General features: G+C 41.6%; 1 protein-coding gene across 3 annotated transcripts in view; it reads right to left on the bottom strand.

Annotated features, from left to right (window-relative positions):
• Positions 1 to 1,713: 1,713 nt before the first annotated feature.
• The window catches only part of LOC123733362 (uncharacterized), a 79,345-nt gene continuing 64,627 nt past the window's right edge, over positions 1,714 to 16,431 (bottom strand). For 2 of the 3 annotated variants that reach the window (XM_045712779.1, XM_045712780.1), the window contains exons 10-11: positions 10,908 to 11,036; positions 1,714 to 3,449 (exon numbers count right to left, since the gene is read on the bottom strand). In XM_045712779.1, the coding sequence (XP_045568735.1) occupies positions 3,317 to 3,449; positions 10,908 to 11,036 (262 nt within the window). In that variant the 3' untranslated portion in view covers positions 1,714 to 3,316. The remainder of the gene's footprint in view (positions 3,450 to 10,907; positions 11,037 to 16,431) is intronic. The other variant, XM_045712778.1, reaches the window with a different exon arrangement.

The raw sequence follows: 16,431 nt of genomic DNA, 5'->3' as shown, positions 1-16,431 counted from the left end.
TGGATATCGGGATGTTTGGCAAGAAAAATATCAGATATCAGGTTGTTTGGCAAGGAAAATACTGGATATCGGTATCGGGTTGTTTGGTAAGGAAAATACTGGATATCGGGTTGTTTGGCAAGGAAAATATTGGATATCGGGATGTTTGGCAAGAAAAATATCAGATATCAGGTTGTTTGGCAAGGAAAATACTGGATATCGGTATCGGGAAGTTTGACAAGGAAAATGTCAGATATCGGGTTGTTTGGCAAGGAAAATACTGGATATCGGTATCAGGTTGTTTGGCAAAGAAAATATCAGATATCGGGTTGTTTGCCAAGTAAAATACTGGATATCGGGTTGTTGGGCAAAGAACATTTCGGATATCGGTATCGGGTTGTTTGGCATGGAAAATATCGGATATCGGCTTGTTTGGCAAGGAAAATACTGGATATCTGGTTGTTTGGCAAGGAAAATATTGGATATCGGGTTGATTGGCAAGGAAAATATCGAATATCGGTATTGGGTTGTTTTGTAAGGAAAATAATGGATATCGGGTTGTTTGGCAAGGAAAATACTGGATATCGGTATCGGGTTGTTAGGCAAGGAAATTATCAGATATCGGGTTGTTTGGCAAGGAAAATACTGGATATCGGTATCGGGTTGTTTGGCAAGGAAAATATCAGATATCGGGTTGTTTGGCAAAGAACATTTCGGATATCGGTATCGGGTTGTTTGGCATGGAAAATATCGGATATCGGGTTGTTTGGCAAGGAAAATATCGGATATCGGGTTGTTTGGCAAAGAAAATTTCAGATATCTTTATCGGGTTGTTTTGCATGGAAAATATTGGATGTTGTTTGGCAAGGAAAATATCGGATATCGGGTTGTTTGGCAAGGAAAATATTGGATATCGGGTTGTTTGGCAAGGAAAATATCGGATATCGGTATCGGGTTGTTTGGAAAGAAAAATACTGGATATCAGATTGTTTGGTAAGGAAAATACTGGATATTGGTATCGGGTTGTTTGGCAAGGAAAATATCAGATATCAGGTTGTTTGGGAAGGAAAATACTGGATATCGGTATCGGGTTGTTTGACAAGGAAAATGTCAGATATCGGGTTGTTTGGCAAAGAAAATTTCGGATATCGGTATCGGGTTGTTTAGCATGGAAAATATCGGATGTTGTTTGGCAAGGAAAATATTGGATATCGGGTTGTTTGGCAAGGAAAATATCGGATATCGGTATCGGGTTGTTTGGTAAGGAAAATACTGGAAATCGGGTTGTTTGGCAAGGAAAATACTGGATATTGGTATCGGGTTGTTTGGCAAGGAAAATAACGGATATCGGTATCGGGTTGTTTGACAAGGAAAATGTCAGATATCGGGTTGTTTGGCAAATAAAATACTGGATATCGGGTTGTTTGGCAAGGAAAATATTGAATATCGGTTTGGAGTTGTTTGGTAACGAAAATAAAGGATATCGGGTTGTTTGTCAAATAAAATACTGAATATCGGTATCGGGTTGTTTGGTAACGAAAATACTGGATATCGGTATCGGGTTGTTTGGTAACGAAAATATCAGATAACGGGTTGTTTGGCAAGGCAAATATTGGCTATTGGGTTGTTTGACAAGGAAAAATCGGATATGGGTATTGGCCAAAAATGTCATATCGGTGCATCCCTAATAAACATGTCTACTCCCCTTCATCTACACTGACTGAAGTGGATTTAACAAGTGACATCAATATGGGATCATTGCTTTCACCTGGATTCACCATGTCAATTATGTCGTGGAAAAAGCAGATGTTCATAATGTTTTGTACACTCAGTGTCTTCAAATAATTGACATAAACAACAAATTATAAGCAGATGCTTTACAGCAGTGGTTCTCCAACCGGTCAATCTTCAAGGCATTCCTAGTCGATCACCAAATATTTCTGTAGAAAAGCCAACCAACTATAAAGGCTTGCGCTCCTTTTTTAAAATCGTGTTGAGTTGTTGCCGGTAGGTGCACTTGATTCAAACGTCCTGCGCACCGGGTAAGCAACGTGTTCCCATGAGACAAACTCTGCCTTCCCGGAGGACTGGCAAATCTGTGACTAAATCGAGTGCACCTACTGCGTAGATAGCTCAAATCACTGTGGCTACAGAGCTTCCATGACTCTGGCCACAGCCAAGTTTAATAGGCTTACGTAGGATTTAATATCTTTTAAAACCATGACCACAGAGAGACTGTCAACGAATACAGCAAAGAGCTGCTGTTTTTATGAGAGTTCATGTTTAAGTTTATTTTCAGCACGGTCACTGTTTACATAAAACTATTTTACAATGCGCACTTCTCCATACTTCTGCTCGGGCTGCATCGCCAATGAAAGAGTAGCCAAGTATCGATTGCCTTGCGGTTTATTATTATTAGCAGCTCGTCGTGTCGATTTTAATATTTAGGAATTTTTCGCTTTCTCTGGTCATAGGAACAACATGAATTTGTGCATGAGGCAGATGCGGTGCGACTCGAGTTTCAACATCAGGTGGAAGACGGTGTCCCCCCTCTCTGGTCAGTCTCACCGGAGGAAAGAAGGGAGAGAGCAGGGACCGTGAGAGGTGGTTGGGAACAATCATTTTGAAATGTCATCCAACTCGGAAATCCAAGTCGGAAACTCAGGCATATTTCTAGAGCTCCAACTTTTCGACCTGAAGTTCACTGACGTCGTGATTTGACCTCGTTGACCTTCAGATGCAGATACCATCAGTCCAGTAGAATAAAAAGCTATTTATTTCAATTCTTGCTCCACAGAATTGCTCCACAAATCTGTGACTAAATCGAGTGCACCTACTGCGTAGATAGCTCAAATCACTGTGGCTACAGAGCTTCCATGACTCTGGCCACAGCCAAGTTTAATAGGCTACTAGCTTATGTAAGATTTAATATCTTTTAAAACCATGACCACAGAGAGACTGTCAATGAATACAGCAAAGAGCTGCTGTATTAAACCAACTGATCTATTTTGGTATCAAAGCTAGAGTTTTGAAATATAGTATGGTCTGATTAATAACAACATTGGCAGTCCAATCATATAGCCTAATGCTGGGATAATGTATTAGGCCTACTGCCCAAACCTCATTCCTACAAAACTGTTTGTGTGAGGTTAATGTAAAAAAAACAATCTGAGCAGTAAATCTCAGCCATTTTTTTTTACTGTGAAAGTGATCTAGACTTAGAAAAGGTTGGTGACCACTGCTGTAAAGTACATACTCAGATACACAAAATGCATCTGGTTTCAGATCTTGAAGTTTCTCCTCTTCAATAGTAATATCATCAATTCTGACCAGTAACTTACCTGCTTCCAACGGTCTTTGATCCATCACTAAAATAAATGGGATGATCCATAGAGAAGTCACTCTTCATGGACAGATGACTGGGTACTGGAGAGACTGATCTCTGGAGAGACTGAGTTTGCTTGGAGATTCTGAAAAACAAAATGAATCACCATGTAACTACATTTCAAAATATATCCAAATTATATATCAATCGATTACATACATCACATAAAGCATTAAAATATATGGTATTACATAAAGCAAAAAACATACACTGAGCGTACAAAACATTAAGAACACCCTCCTAATATTGTGTCCCCCCTTTTGCCCTCAAACAGCCTCAACTCGTCAAGGCATTGACTCTTCAAGGTGTAGAAAGCGTTCCACAGAGATGCTGGCCCACGTTGACTCCTATGATTCCCACAGTTGTGTCAAGTTGGCTGGATGTCCTTTGGGTGGTGGACCATTCTTGAGACACATGAGAAACTGTTGAGCATGAAAACCCCTCAGCGTTGCAGTTCTTGATACAAATCGGTGCGCCCGGCAGCAAGTAAGTAAAATAAATAGGTTTTGATTATGTTTTAATGGTAATGGGGACATACGTAAATGCCAACAAAGTATACTGCTCAAAAAAATAAAGGGAACACTTAAACAACACAATGTAACTCCAAGTCAATCACACTTCTGTGAAATCAAACTGTCCACTTAGGAAGCAACACTGATTGACAATAAATTTCACATATTGTTGTGCAAATGGAATAGACAACAGGTGGAAATTATAGGCAATAAGCAAGACACCCCCAATAAAGGAGTGGTACTGCAGGTGGAGACCACAGAACACTTCTCAGTTCCTATGCTTCCTGGCTGATGTTTTGGGCACTTTTGAATGCTGGCTGTGCTTTCACTCTAGTGGTAGCATGAGACGGAGTCTACAACCCACACAAGTGGCTCAGGTAGTGCAGCTCATCCAGGATGGCACATCAATGCGAGCTGTGGCAAGAAGGTTTGCTGTGTCTGGCAGCGTAGTGTCCAGAGCATGGAGGCGCTACCAGGAGACAGGCCAGTACATCAGGAGACGTGGAGGAGGCCGTAGGAGGGCAACAACCCAGCAGCAGGACCGCTACCTCCGCCTTTGTGCAAGGAGGAGCAGGAGGAGCACTGCCAGAGCCCTGCAAAATGACCTCCAGCAGGCCACAAATGTGCATGTGTCTGCTCAAACGGTCAGAAACAGACTCCATGAGGGTGGTATGAGGGCCCGACGTCCACAGGTGGGGGTTGTGCTTACAGCCCAACACCGTGCAGGACGTTTGGCATTGCCAGAGAACACCAAGATTGGCAAATTCGCCACTGGCACCCTGTGCTCTTCACAGATGAAAGCAGGTTCACACTGAGCACATGTGACAGACGTGACAGAGTCTGGAGACGCCGTGGAGAACGTTCTGCTGCCTGCAACATCCTCCAGCATGACCGGTTTGGCGGTGGGTCAGTCATGGTGTGGGGTGGCATTTTCTTTGGGGGGCCGCACAGCCCTCCATGTGCTCGCCAGAGGTAGCCTAACTGCCATTAGGTACCGAGATGAGATCCTCAGACCCCTTGTGAGACCATATGCTGGTACGGTTGGCCCTGGGTTCCTCCTAATGCAAGACAATGCTAGACCTCATGTGGCTGGAGTGTGTCAGCAGTTCCTGCAAGAGGAAGGCATTGATGCTATGGACTGGCCCACCCGTTCCCCAGACCTGAATCCAATTGAGCACATCTGGGACATCATGTCTCGCTCCATCCACCAACGCCACGTTGCACCACAGACTGTCCAGGAGTTGGCGGATGCTTTAGTCCAGGTCTGGGAGGAGATCCTCAGGAGACCATCCGCAACCTCATCAGGAGCATGCCCAGGCGTTGTAGGGAGGTCATACAGGCACGTGGAGGCCACACACACTACTGAGCCTCATTTTGACTTGTTTTAAGGACATTACATCAAAGTTGGATCAGCCTGTAGTGTGGTTTTCCACTGTAATTTTGAGTGTGACTCCAAATCCAGACCTCCATGGGTTGATACATTGGATTTCCATTGATTCTTTTTGTGTGATTTTGTTGTCAGCACATTCAACTATGTAAAGAAAAAGTATTTAATAAGATTATTTCTTTCATTCAGATCTAGGATGTGTTGTTTAAGTGTTCCCTTTATTTTTTTGAGCAGTGTACATTTTTGTTCAGTGTGTGTGTGTGTGTTTAAACTATTTAACTGTACTAGAATGCTTAGAAGGCTGCTAAAATTTTTAATATCGGTTATTGGTATCGGGTTGTTTGGCAAGGAAAATACTGGATATCGGTATGGGGTTGTTTGGCAAGGGAAATATTGGATATCGGGGTGTTTGGCAAGGAAAATACTGGGTATCAGGTTGTTTGACAAGGAAAATGTCAGATATCAGGTTGTTTGGCAAGGAAAATACTGGATATCAGGATGTTTGGCAAGGAAAATATTGGATATCGGGTTGTTTGGCAAGGAAAATATTGGATATCGGGATGTTTGGCAAGAAAAATATCAGATATCAGGTTGTTTGGCAAGGAAAATACTGGATATCGGTATGGGGTTGTTTGGCAAGGAAAATACTGGGTATCGGGTTGTTTGGCAAGGAAAATACTGGGTATCGGGTTGTTTGGCAAAGAAAATATCAGATATCGGGTTGTTTGGCAAGGAAAATATCTGATATCGGGATGTTTGGCAAAGAAAATTTCGGATATCGGTATCGGGGTGTTTGGCATGGAAAATATCAGATATCGGGTTGTTTGGCAAGTAAAATACTGTATATCGGGTTGTTTGGCAAGGAAAATACTGGATATCGGGATGTTTGGCAAGGAAAATATTGGATATCGGGTTGTTTGGCAAGGAAAATATCGGCTATCGGTATCGGGTTGTTTGGTAAGGAAAATACTGGATATCGGGTTGTTTGGCAAGGAAAATATTGGATATCGGGATGTTTGGGAAGAAAAATATCAGATATCAGGTTGTTTGGCAAGGAAAATACTGGATATCGGTATCGGGAAGTTTGACAAGGAAAATGTCAGATATCGGGTTGTTTGGCAAGGAAAATACTGGATATCGGTATCAGGTTGTTTGGCAAAGAAAATATCAGATATCGGGTTGTTTGCCAAGTAAAATACTGGATATCGGGTTGTTTGGCGAGGAAAATACTGGATATCTGGTTGATTGGCAAGGAAAATATTGGATATCGGGTTGTTTGGCAAGGAAAATATCGAAAATCCGTATCGGGTTGTTTGGCAAGGAAAATACTGGATATCGGTATCGGGTTGTTAGACAAGGAAAATATCAGATATGGGGTTGTTTGGCAAGGGAAAAACTGGATATCGGTATCGGGTTGTTTGGCAAGGAAAATATCAGATATCGGGTTGTTTGGCAAAGAACATTTCGGATATTGGTATCGGGGTGATTGGCATGGAAAATATCAGATATCGGGTTGTTTGGCAAGGAAAATATCGGCTATCGGTATCGGGTTGTTTGGTAAGGAAATACTGGATATCGGGTTGTTTGGCAAGGAAAATATTGGATATCGGGATGTTTGGCAAGGAAAATATCGGATATCGGTATCAGGTTGTTTGGTAAGGAAAATACTGGATATCGGGTTGTTTGGCAAGGAAAATACTGGATATCGGTATCGGGTTGTTTGGCAAAGAAAATATCAGATATCGGGTTGTTTGCCAAGTAAAATACTGGATATCGGGTTGTTGGGCAAAGAACATTTCGGATATCGGTATCGGGTTGTTTGGCATGGAAAATATCGGATATCGGCTTGTTTGGCAAGGAAAATACTGGATATCTGGTTGTTTGGCAAGGAAAATATTGGATATCGGGTTGATTTGCAAGGAAAATATCGAATATCGGTATTGGGTTGTTTTGTAAGGAAAATAATGGATATCGGGTTGTTTGGCAAGGAAAATACTGGATATCGGTATCGGGTTGTTAGGCAAGGAAATGATCAGATATCGGGTTGTTTGGCAAGGAAAATACTGGATATCGGTATCGGGTTGTTTGGCAAGGAAAATATCAGATATCGGGTTGTTTGGCAAAGAACATTTCGGATATCGGTATCGGGTTGTTTGGCATGGAAAATATCGGATATCGGGTTGTTTGGCAAGGAAAATATCGGATATCGGGTTGTTTGGCAAAGAAAATTTCAGATATCTTTATCGGGTTGTTTAGCATGGAAAATATTGGATGTTGTTTGGCAAGGAAAATATAGGATATCGGGTTGTTTGGCAAGGAAAATATTGGATATCGGGTGTTGTTTGGCAAGGACAATATAGGATATGGGTATCGGGTTGTTTGGCAAGGAAAATATTGGATATCGGGTTGTTTGGCAAGGAAAATATCGGATATCGGTATCGGGTTGTTTGGTAAGGAAAATACTGGATATCGGATTGTTTGGTAAGGAAAATACTGGATATTGGTATCGGGTTGTTTGGCAAGGAAAATATCAGATATCAGGTTGTTTGGGAAGGAAAATACTGGATATCGGTATCGGGTTGTTTGACAAGGAAAATATCAGATATCGGGTTGTTTGGCAAAGAAAATTTTGGATATCGGTATCGGGTTGTTTAGCATGGAAAATATCGGATGTTGTTTGGCAAGGAAAATATCGGATATCGGGTTGTTTGGCAAGGAAAATATCGGATATCGGTATCGGGTTGTTTGGTAAGGAAAATACTGGAAATCGGGTTGTTTGGCAAGGAAAATACCGGATATCGGTATCGGGTTGTTTGACAAGGAAAATGTCAGCTATCGGGTTGTTTGGCAAATAAAATACTGGATATCGGGTTGTTTGGCAAGGAAAATATTGAATATCGGTATGGAGTTGTTTGGTAACGAAAATAAAGGATATCGGGTTGTTTGTCAAATAAAATACTGAATATCGGTATCGGGTTGTTTGGTAAGGAAAATACTGGATATCGGTATCGGGTTGTTCGGTAATGAAAATATCAGATAACGGGTTGTTTGGCAAGGAAAATATTGGCTATTGGGTTGTTTGACAAGGAAAAAATCGGATATGGGTATTGGCCAAAAATGTCATATCGGTGCATCCCTAATAAACATGTCTACTCCCCTTCATCTACACTGACTGAAGTGGATTTAACAAGTGACATCAATATGGGATCATTGCTTTCACCCGGATTCACCTTGTCAATTATGTCATGGAAATAGCAGATGTTCATAATGTTTTGTACACTCAGTGTCTTCAAATAATTGACATACACAACAAAATACTGGATATCTGTATCGGGTTGTTTGGCAGGGGAAATATTGGATATCGGGGTGTTTGGCAAGGAAAATACTGGATATCGGGTTATTTGGCAAGGAAAATATTGGATATCGGGTTGTTTGGAAAGGAAAATATTGGATATCGGTATCGGGTTGTTTGACAAGGAAAATGTCAAATATCGGGTTGTTTGACAAGGAAAATGTCAAATATCGGGTTGTTTGGCAAGGAAAATACTGGATATCGGGTTGTTTGGCAAGGAAAATACTGGATATCGGTATCGGGTTGTTAGGCAAGGAAAATATCAGATATCGGGTTGTTTGGCAAGGAAAATACTGGATATCGGTATCGGGTTGTTTGGCAAGGAAAATATCAGATATCGGGTTGTTTGGCAAAGAACATTTCGGATATCGGTATCGGGTTGTTTAGCATGGAAAATATCAGATGTTGTTTGGCAAGGAAAATATCGGATATCAGGTTGTTTGGCAAGGAAAATATTGGATATCGGTATCAGGTTGTTTGGCAAAGAAAATATCAGATATCGGGTTGTTTGGCAAGGAAAATATTGGCTATTGGGTTGTTTGACAAGGAAAAAACTGGATATCAGGTCGTTTGGCAAGGAAAATACTGGATATCGGGTTGTTTGGCACGGAAAATACTGGATATCGGTTTCGGGTTGTTTGACAAGGAAAATACTGGATATCGGGTTGTTTGGCAAGGGAAATACTGGATATCGGTATCGAGTTGTCTGGTAAGGAAAATACTGGATATCAGGTTCTTTGGCAAGGAAAATACTGGATATCGGGTTGTTTGGCAAGGAAACGATAGGATATCGGGTTGTTGGCAAGGAAAATATCGGATATCGGTATCGGGTTGTTTGACAAGGAAAATGTCAGATATCGGGTTGTTTGGCAAGGAAAATACTGGATATCGGGTTGTTTGGCAAGGAAAATACTGGATATCGGGTTGTTTGGCACGGAAAATACTGGATATCGGTTTCGGGTTGTTTGACAAGGAAAATACTGGATATCGGGTTGTTTGGCAAGGGAAATACTGGATATCGGTATCGAGTTGTCTGGTAAGGAAAATACTGGATATCAGGTTCTTTGGCAAGGAAAATACTGGATATCGGGTTGTTTGGCAAGGAAACGATAGGATATCGGGTTGTTGGCAAGGAAAATATCGGATATCGGTATCGGGTTGTTTGACAAGGAAAATGTCAGATATCGGGTTGTTTGGCAAGGAAAATACTGGATATCGGGTTGTTTGGCAAGGAAAATACTGGAAATCGGTATCAGGTTGTTTGGCAAGGAAAATATCAGATATCGGGTTGTTTGACAAGGAAAATATTGGATATGGTTATCGGCCAAAAATGTCATATCGGTGCATCCCTAATAAACATGTCTACTCCCCTTCATCTACACTGACTGAAGTGGATTTAACAAGTGACATCAATAAGGGATCATTGCTTTCACCTGGATTCACCTTGTCAATTATGTCGTGGAAAAAGCAGATGTTCATAATGTTTTGTACACTCAGTGTCTTCAAATAATTGACATAAACAACAAATTATAAGCAGATGCTTTACAGCAGTGGTTCTCCAACTGGTCAATCTTCAAGGCATTCCTAGTCGATCACCAAATATTTCTGTAGAAAAGCCAACCAACTATAAAGGCTTGCGCTCCTTTTTTAAAATCGTGTTGAGTTGTTGCCTGTAGGTGCACTTGATTCAAACGTCCTGCGCACCGGGTAAGCAACGTGTTCCCATGAGACAAACTCTGCCTTCCCGGAGGACTGGCAAATCTGTGACTAAATCGAGTGCACCTACTGCGTAGATAGCTCAAATCACTGTGGCTACAGAGCTTCCATGACTCTGGCCACAGCCAAGTTTAATAGGCTACTAGCTTATGTAAGATTTAATATCTTTTAAAACCATGACCACAGAGAGACTGTCAATGAATACAGCAAAGAGCTGCTGTATTAAACCAACTGATCTATTTTGGTATCAAAGCTAGAGTTTTGAAATATAGTATGGTCTGATTAATAACAACATTGGCAGTCCAATCATATAGCCTAATGCTGGGATAATGTATTAGGCCTACTGCCCAAACCTCATTCCTACAAAACTGTTTGTGTGAGGTTAATGTAAAAAAAAACAATCTGAGCAGTAAATCTCAGCCATTTTTTTTTTACTGTGAAAGTGATCTAGACTTAGAAAAGGTTGGTGACCACTGCTGTAAAGTACATACTCAGATACACAAAATGCATCTGGTTTCAGATCTTGAAGTTTCTCCTCTTCAATAGTAATATCATCAATTCTGACCAGTAACTTACCTGCTTCCAACGGTCTTTGATCCATCACTAAAATAAATGGGATGATCCATAGAGAAGTCACTCTTCATGGACAGATGACTGGGTACTGGAGAGACTGATCTCTGGAGAGACTGAGTTTGCTTGGAGATTCTGAAAAACAAAATGAATCACCATGTAACTACATTTCAAAATATATCCAAATTATATATCAATCGATTACATACATCACATAAAGCATTAAAATATATGGTATTACATAAAGCAAAAAACATACACTGAGCGTACAAAACATTAAGAACACCCTCCTAATATTGTGTCCCCCCCTTTTTGCCCTCAAAACAGCCTCAACTCGTCAAGGCATTGACTCTTCAAGGTGTAGAAAGCGTTCCACAGAGATGCTGGCCCACGTTGACTCCTATGATTCCCACAGTTGTGTCAAGTTGGCTGGATGTCCTTTGGGTGGTGGACCATTCTTGAGACACATGAGAAACTGTTGAGCATGAAAAACCCCTCAGCGTTGCAGTTCTTGATACAAATCGGTGCGCCCGGCAGCAAGTAAGTAAAATAAATAGGTTTTGATTATGTTTTAATGGTAATGGGGACATACGTAAATGCCAACAAAGTATACTGCTCAAAAAAATAAAGGGAACACTTAAACAACACAATGTAACTCCAAGTCAATCACACTTCTGTGAAATCAAACTGTCCACTTAGGAAGCAACACTGATTGACAATAAATTTCACATGCTGTTGTGCAAATGGAATAGACAACAGGTGGAAATTATAGGCAATAAGCAAGACACCCCCAATAAAGGAGTGGTACTGCAGGTGGAGACCACAGAGCACTTCTCAGTTCCTATGCTTCCTGGCTGATGTTTTGGTCACTTTTGAATGCTGGCTGTGCTTTCACTCTAGTGGTAGCATGAGACGGAGTCTACAACCCACACAAGTGGCTCAGGTAGTGCAGCTCATCCAGGATGGCACATCAATGCGAGCTGTGGCAAGAAGGTTTGCTGTGTCTGTCAGCGTAGTGTCCAGAGCATGGAGGCGCTACCAGGAGACAGGCCAGTACATCAGGAGACGTGGAGGAGGCCGTAGGAGGGCAACAACCCAGCAGCAGGACCGCTACCTCCGCCTTTGTGCAAGGAGGAGCAGGAGGAGCACTGCCAGAGCCCTGCAAAATGACCTCCAGCAGGCCACAAATGTGCATGTGTCTGCTCAAACGGTCAGAAACAGACTCCATGAGGGTGGTATGAGGGCCCGACGTCCACAGGTGGGGGTTGTGCTTACAGCCCAACACCGTGCAGGACGTTTGGCATTTGCCAGAGAACACCAAGATTGGCAAATTCGCCACTGGCACCCTGTGCTCTTCACAGATGAAAGCAGGTTCACACTGAGCACATGTGACAGACGTGACAGAGTCTGGAGACGCCCGTGGAGAACGTTCTGCTGCCTGCAACATCCTCCAGCATGACCGGTTTGGCGGTGGGTCAGTCATGGTGTGGGGTGGCATTTCTTTGGGGGGCCGCACAGCCCTCCATGTGCTCGCCAGAGGTAGCCTAACTGCCATTAGGTACCGAGATGAGATCCTCAGACCCCTTGTGAGACCATATGCTGGTACGGTTGGCCCTGGGTTCCTCCTAATGCAAGACAATGCTAGACCTCATGTGGCTGGAGTGTGTCAGCAGTTCCTGCAAGAGGAAGGCATTGATGCTATGGACTGGCCCACCCGTTCCCCAGACCTGAATCCAATTGAGCACATCTGGGACATCATGTCTCGCTCCATCCACCAACGCCACGTTGCACCACAGACTGTCCAGGAGTTGGCGGATGCTTTAGTCCAGGTCTGGGAGGAGATCCCTCAGGAGACCATCCGCAACCTCATCAGGAGCATGCCCAGGCGTTGTAGGGAGGTCATACAGGCACGTGGAGGCCACACACACTACTGAGCCTCATTTTGACTTGTTTTAAGGACATTACATCAAAGTTGGATCAGCCTGTAGTGTGGTTTTCCACTGTAATTTTGAGTGTGACTCCAAATCCAGACCTCCATGGGTTGATACATTGGATTTCCATTGATTCTTTTTGTGTGATTTTGTTGTCAGCACATTCAACTATGTAAAGAAAAAAGTATTTAATAAGATTATTTCTTTCATTCAGATCTAGGATGTGTTGTTTAAGTGTTCCCTTTATTTTTTTGAGCAGTGTACATTTTTGTTCAGTGTGTGTGTGTGTGTTTAAACTATTTAACTGTACTAGAATGCTTAGAAGGCTGCTAAAATTTTTAATATCGGTTATTGGTATCGGGTTGTTTGGCAAGGAAAATACTGGATATCGGTATGGGGTTGTTTGGCAAGGGAAATATTGGATATCGGGGTGTTTGGCAAGGAAAATACTGGGTATCAGGTTGTTTGACAAGGAAAATGTCAGATATCAGGTTGTTTGGCAAGGAAAATACTGGATATCGGGATGTTTGGCAAGGAAAATATTGGATATCGGGTTGTTTGGCAAGGAAAATATCGGCTATCGGTATCGGGTTGTTTGGTAAGGAAAATACTGGATATCGGGTTGTTTGGCAAGGAAAATATTGGATATCGGGATGTTTGGCAAGAAAAATATCAGATATCAGGTTGTTTGGCAAGGAAAATACTGGATATCGGTATCGGGAAGTTTGACAAGGAAAATGTCAGATATCGGGTTGTTTGGCAAGGAAAATACTGGATATCGGTATTAGGTTGTTTGGCAAAGAAAATATCAGATATCGGGTTGTTTGCCAAGTAAAATACTGGATATCGGGTTGTTTGGCAAGGAAAATACTGGATATCTGGTTGATTGGCAAGGAAAATATTGGATATCGGGTTGTTTGGCAAGGAAAATATTGAATATCCGTATTGGGTTGTTTGGTAAGGAAAATAATGGATATCGGGTTGTTTGGCAAGGAAAATACTGGATATCGGTATCGGGTTGTTAGACAAGGAAAATATCAGATATGGGGTTGTTTGGCAAGGAAAAAACTGGATATCGGTATCGGGTTGTTTGGCAAGGAAAATATCAGATATCGGGTTTTTGGCAATGAACATTTCTGATATTGGTATCGGGGTGTTTGGCATGGAAAATATCAGATATCGGGTTGTTTGGCAAGTAAAATACTGTATATCGGGTTGTTTGGCAAGGAAAATACTGGATATCGGGATGTTTGGCAAGGAAAATATTGGATATCGGGTTGTTTGGCAAGGAAAATACTGGATATCGGGTTGTTTGGTAAGGAAAATACTGGATATCGGGTTGTTTGGCAAGGAAAATATTGGATATCGGGATGTTTGGCAAGGAAAACACTGGATATCGGGTTGTTTGGCAAGGAAAATACTGGATATTGGTATCGGGTTGTTTGGCAAGGAAAATATCAGATATCAGGTTGTTTGGCAAGGAAAATACTGGATATCGGAATCGGAAAGTTTGACAAGGAAAATGTCAGATATCGGGTTGTTTGGCAAGGAAAATACTGGATATCGGTATCAGGTTGTTTGGCAAAGAAAATATCAGATATCGGGTTGTTTGCCAAGTAAAATACTGGATATCGGGTTGTTGGGCAAAGAACATTTCGGATATCGGTATCGGGTTGTTTGGCATGGAAAATATCGGATATCGGCTTGTTTGGCAAGGAAAATACTGGATATTTGGTTGTTTGGCAAGGAAAATATTGGATATCGGGTTGATTGGCAAGGAAAATATCGAATATCGGTATTGGGTTGTTTTGTAAGGAAAATAATGGATATCGGGTTGTTTGGCAAGGAAAATACTGGATATCGGTATCGGGTTGTTAGGCAAGGAAATGATCAGATATCGGGTTGTTTGGCAAGGAAAATACTGGATATCGGTATCGGGTTGTTTGGCAAGGAAAATATCAGATATCGGGTTGTTTGGCAAAGAACATTTCGGATATCGGTATCGGGTTGTTTGGCATGGAAAATATCGGATATCGGGTTGTTTGGCAAGGAAAATATCGGATATCGGGTTGTTTGGCAAAGAAAATTTCAGATATCTTTATCGGGTTGTTTAGCATGGAAAATATTGGATGTTGTTTGGCAAGGAAAATATCGGATATCGGGTTGTTTGGCAAGGAAAATATTGGATATCGGGTGTTGTTTGGCAAGGACAATATAGGATATGGGTATCGGGTTGTTTGGCAAGGAAAATATTGGATATCGGGTTGTTTGGCAAGGAAAATATCGGTATCGGGTTGTTTGGTAAGGAAAATACTGGATATCGGATTGTTTGGTAAGGAAAATACTGTATATTGGTATCGGGTTGTTTGGCAAGGAAAATATCAGATATCAGGTTGTTTGGGAAGGAAAATACTGGATATCGGTATCGGGTTGTTTGACAAGGAAAATATCAGATATCGGGTTGTTTGGCAAAGAAAATTTCGGATATCGGTATCGGGTTGTTTAGCATGGAAAATATCGGATGTTGTTTGGCAAGGAACATATTGGATATCGGGTTGTTTGGCAAGGAAAATAGCGGATATCGGTATCGGGTTGTTTGGTAAGGAAAATACTGGAAATCGGGTTGTTTGGCAAGGGAAATACTGGATATCGGTATCGAGTTGTCTGGTAAGGAAAATACTGGATATCAGGTTCTTTGGCAAGGAAAATATCAGATATCAGGTTGTTTGGCAAGGAAAATACTGGATATCGGAATCGGGAAGTTTGACAAGGAAAATGTCAGATATCGGGTTGTTTGGCAAGGAAAATACTGGATATCGGTATCAGGTTGTTTGGCAAAGAAAATATCAGATATCGGGTTGTTTGCCAAGTAAAATACTGGATATCGGGTTGTTGGGCAAAGAACATTTCGGATATCGGTATCGGGTTGTTTGGCATGGAAAATATCGGATATCGGCTTGTTTGGCAAGGAAAATACTGGATATTTGGTTGTTTGGCAAGGAAAATATTGGATATCGGGTTGATTGGCAAGGAAAATATCGAATATCGGTATTGGGTTGTTTTGTAAGGAAAATAATGGATATCGGGTTGTTTGGCAAGGAAAATACTGGATATCGGTATCGGGTTGTTAGGCAAGGAAATGATCAGATATCGGGTTGTTTGGCAAGGAAAATACTGGATATCGGTATCGGGTTGTTTGGCAAGGAAAATATCAGATATCGGGTTGTTTGGCAAAGAACATTTCGGATATCGGTATCGGGTTGTTTGGCATGGAAAATATCGGATATCGGGTTGTTTGGCAAGGAAAATATCGGATATCGGGTTGTTTGGCAAAGAAAATTTCAGATATCTTTATCGGGTTGTTTAGCATGGAAAATATTGGATGTTGTTTGGCAAGGAAAATATCGGATATCGGGTTGTTTGGCAAGGAAAATATTGGATATCGGGTGTTGTTTGGCAAGGACAATATAGGATATGGGTATCGGGTTGTTTGGCAAGGAAAATATTGGATATCGGGTTGTTTGGCAAGGAAAATATCGGTATCGGGTTGTTTGGTAAGGAAAATACTGGATATCGGATTGTTTGGTAAGGAAAATACT

The sequence above is a fragment of the Salmo salar genome, unplaced genomic scaffold (assembly GCF_905237065.1).
Source record: "Salmo salar unplaced genomic scaffold, Ssal_v3.1, whole genome shotgun sequence".
NCBI classification, from domain to species: Eukaryota; Metazoa; Chordata; class Actinopteri; order Salmoniformes; family Salmonidae; genus Salmo; species Salmo salar.
The sequence above is the reverse complement of the archived record's forward strand: the minus strand, read 5'-3'. Positions and strand labels throughout refer to the sequence as shown.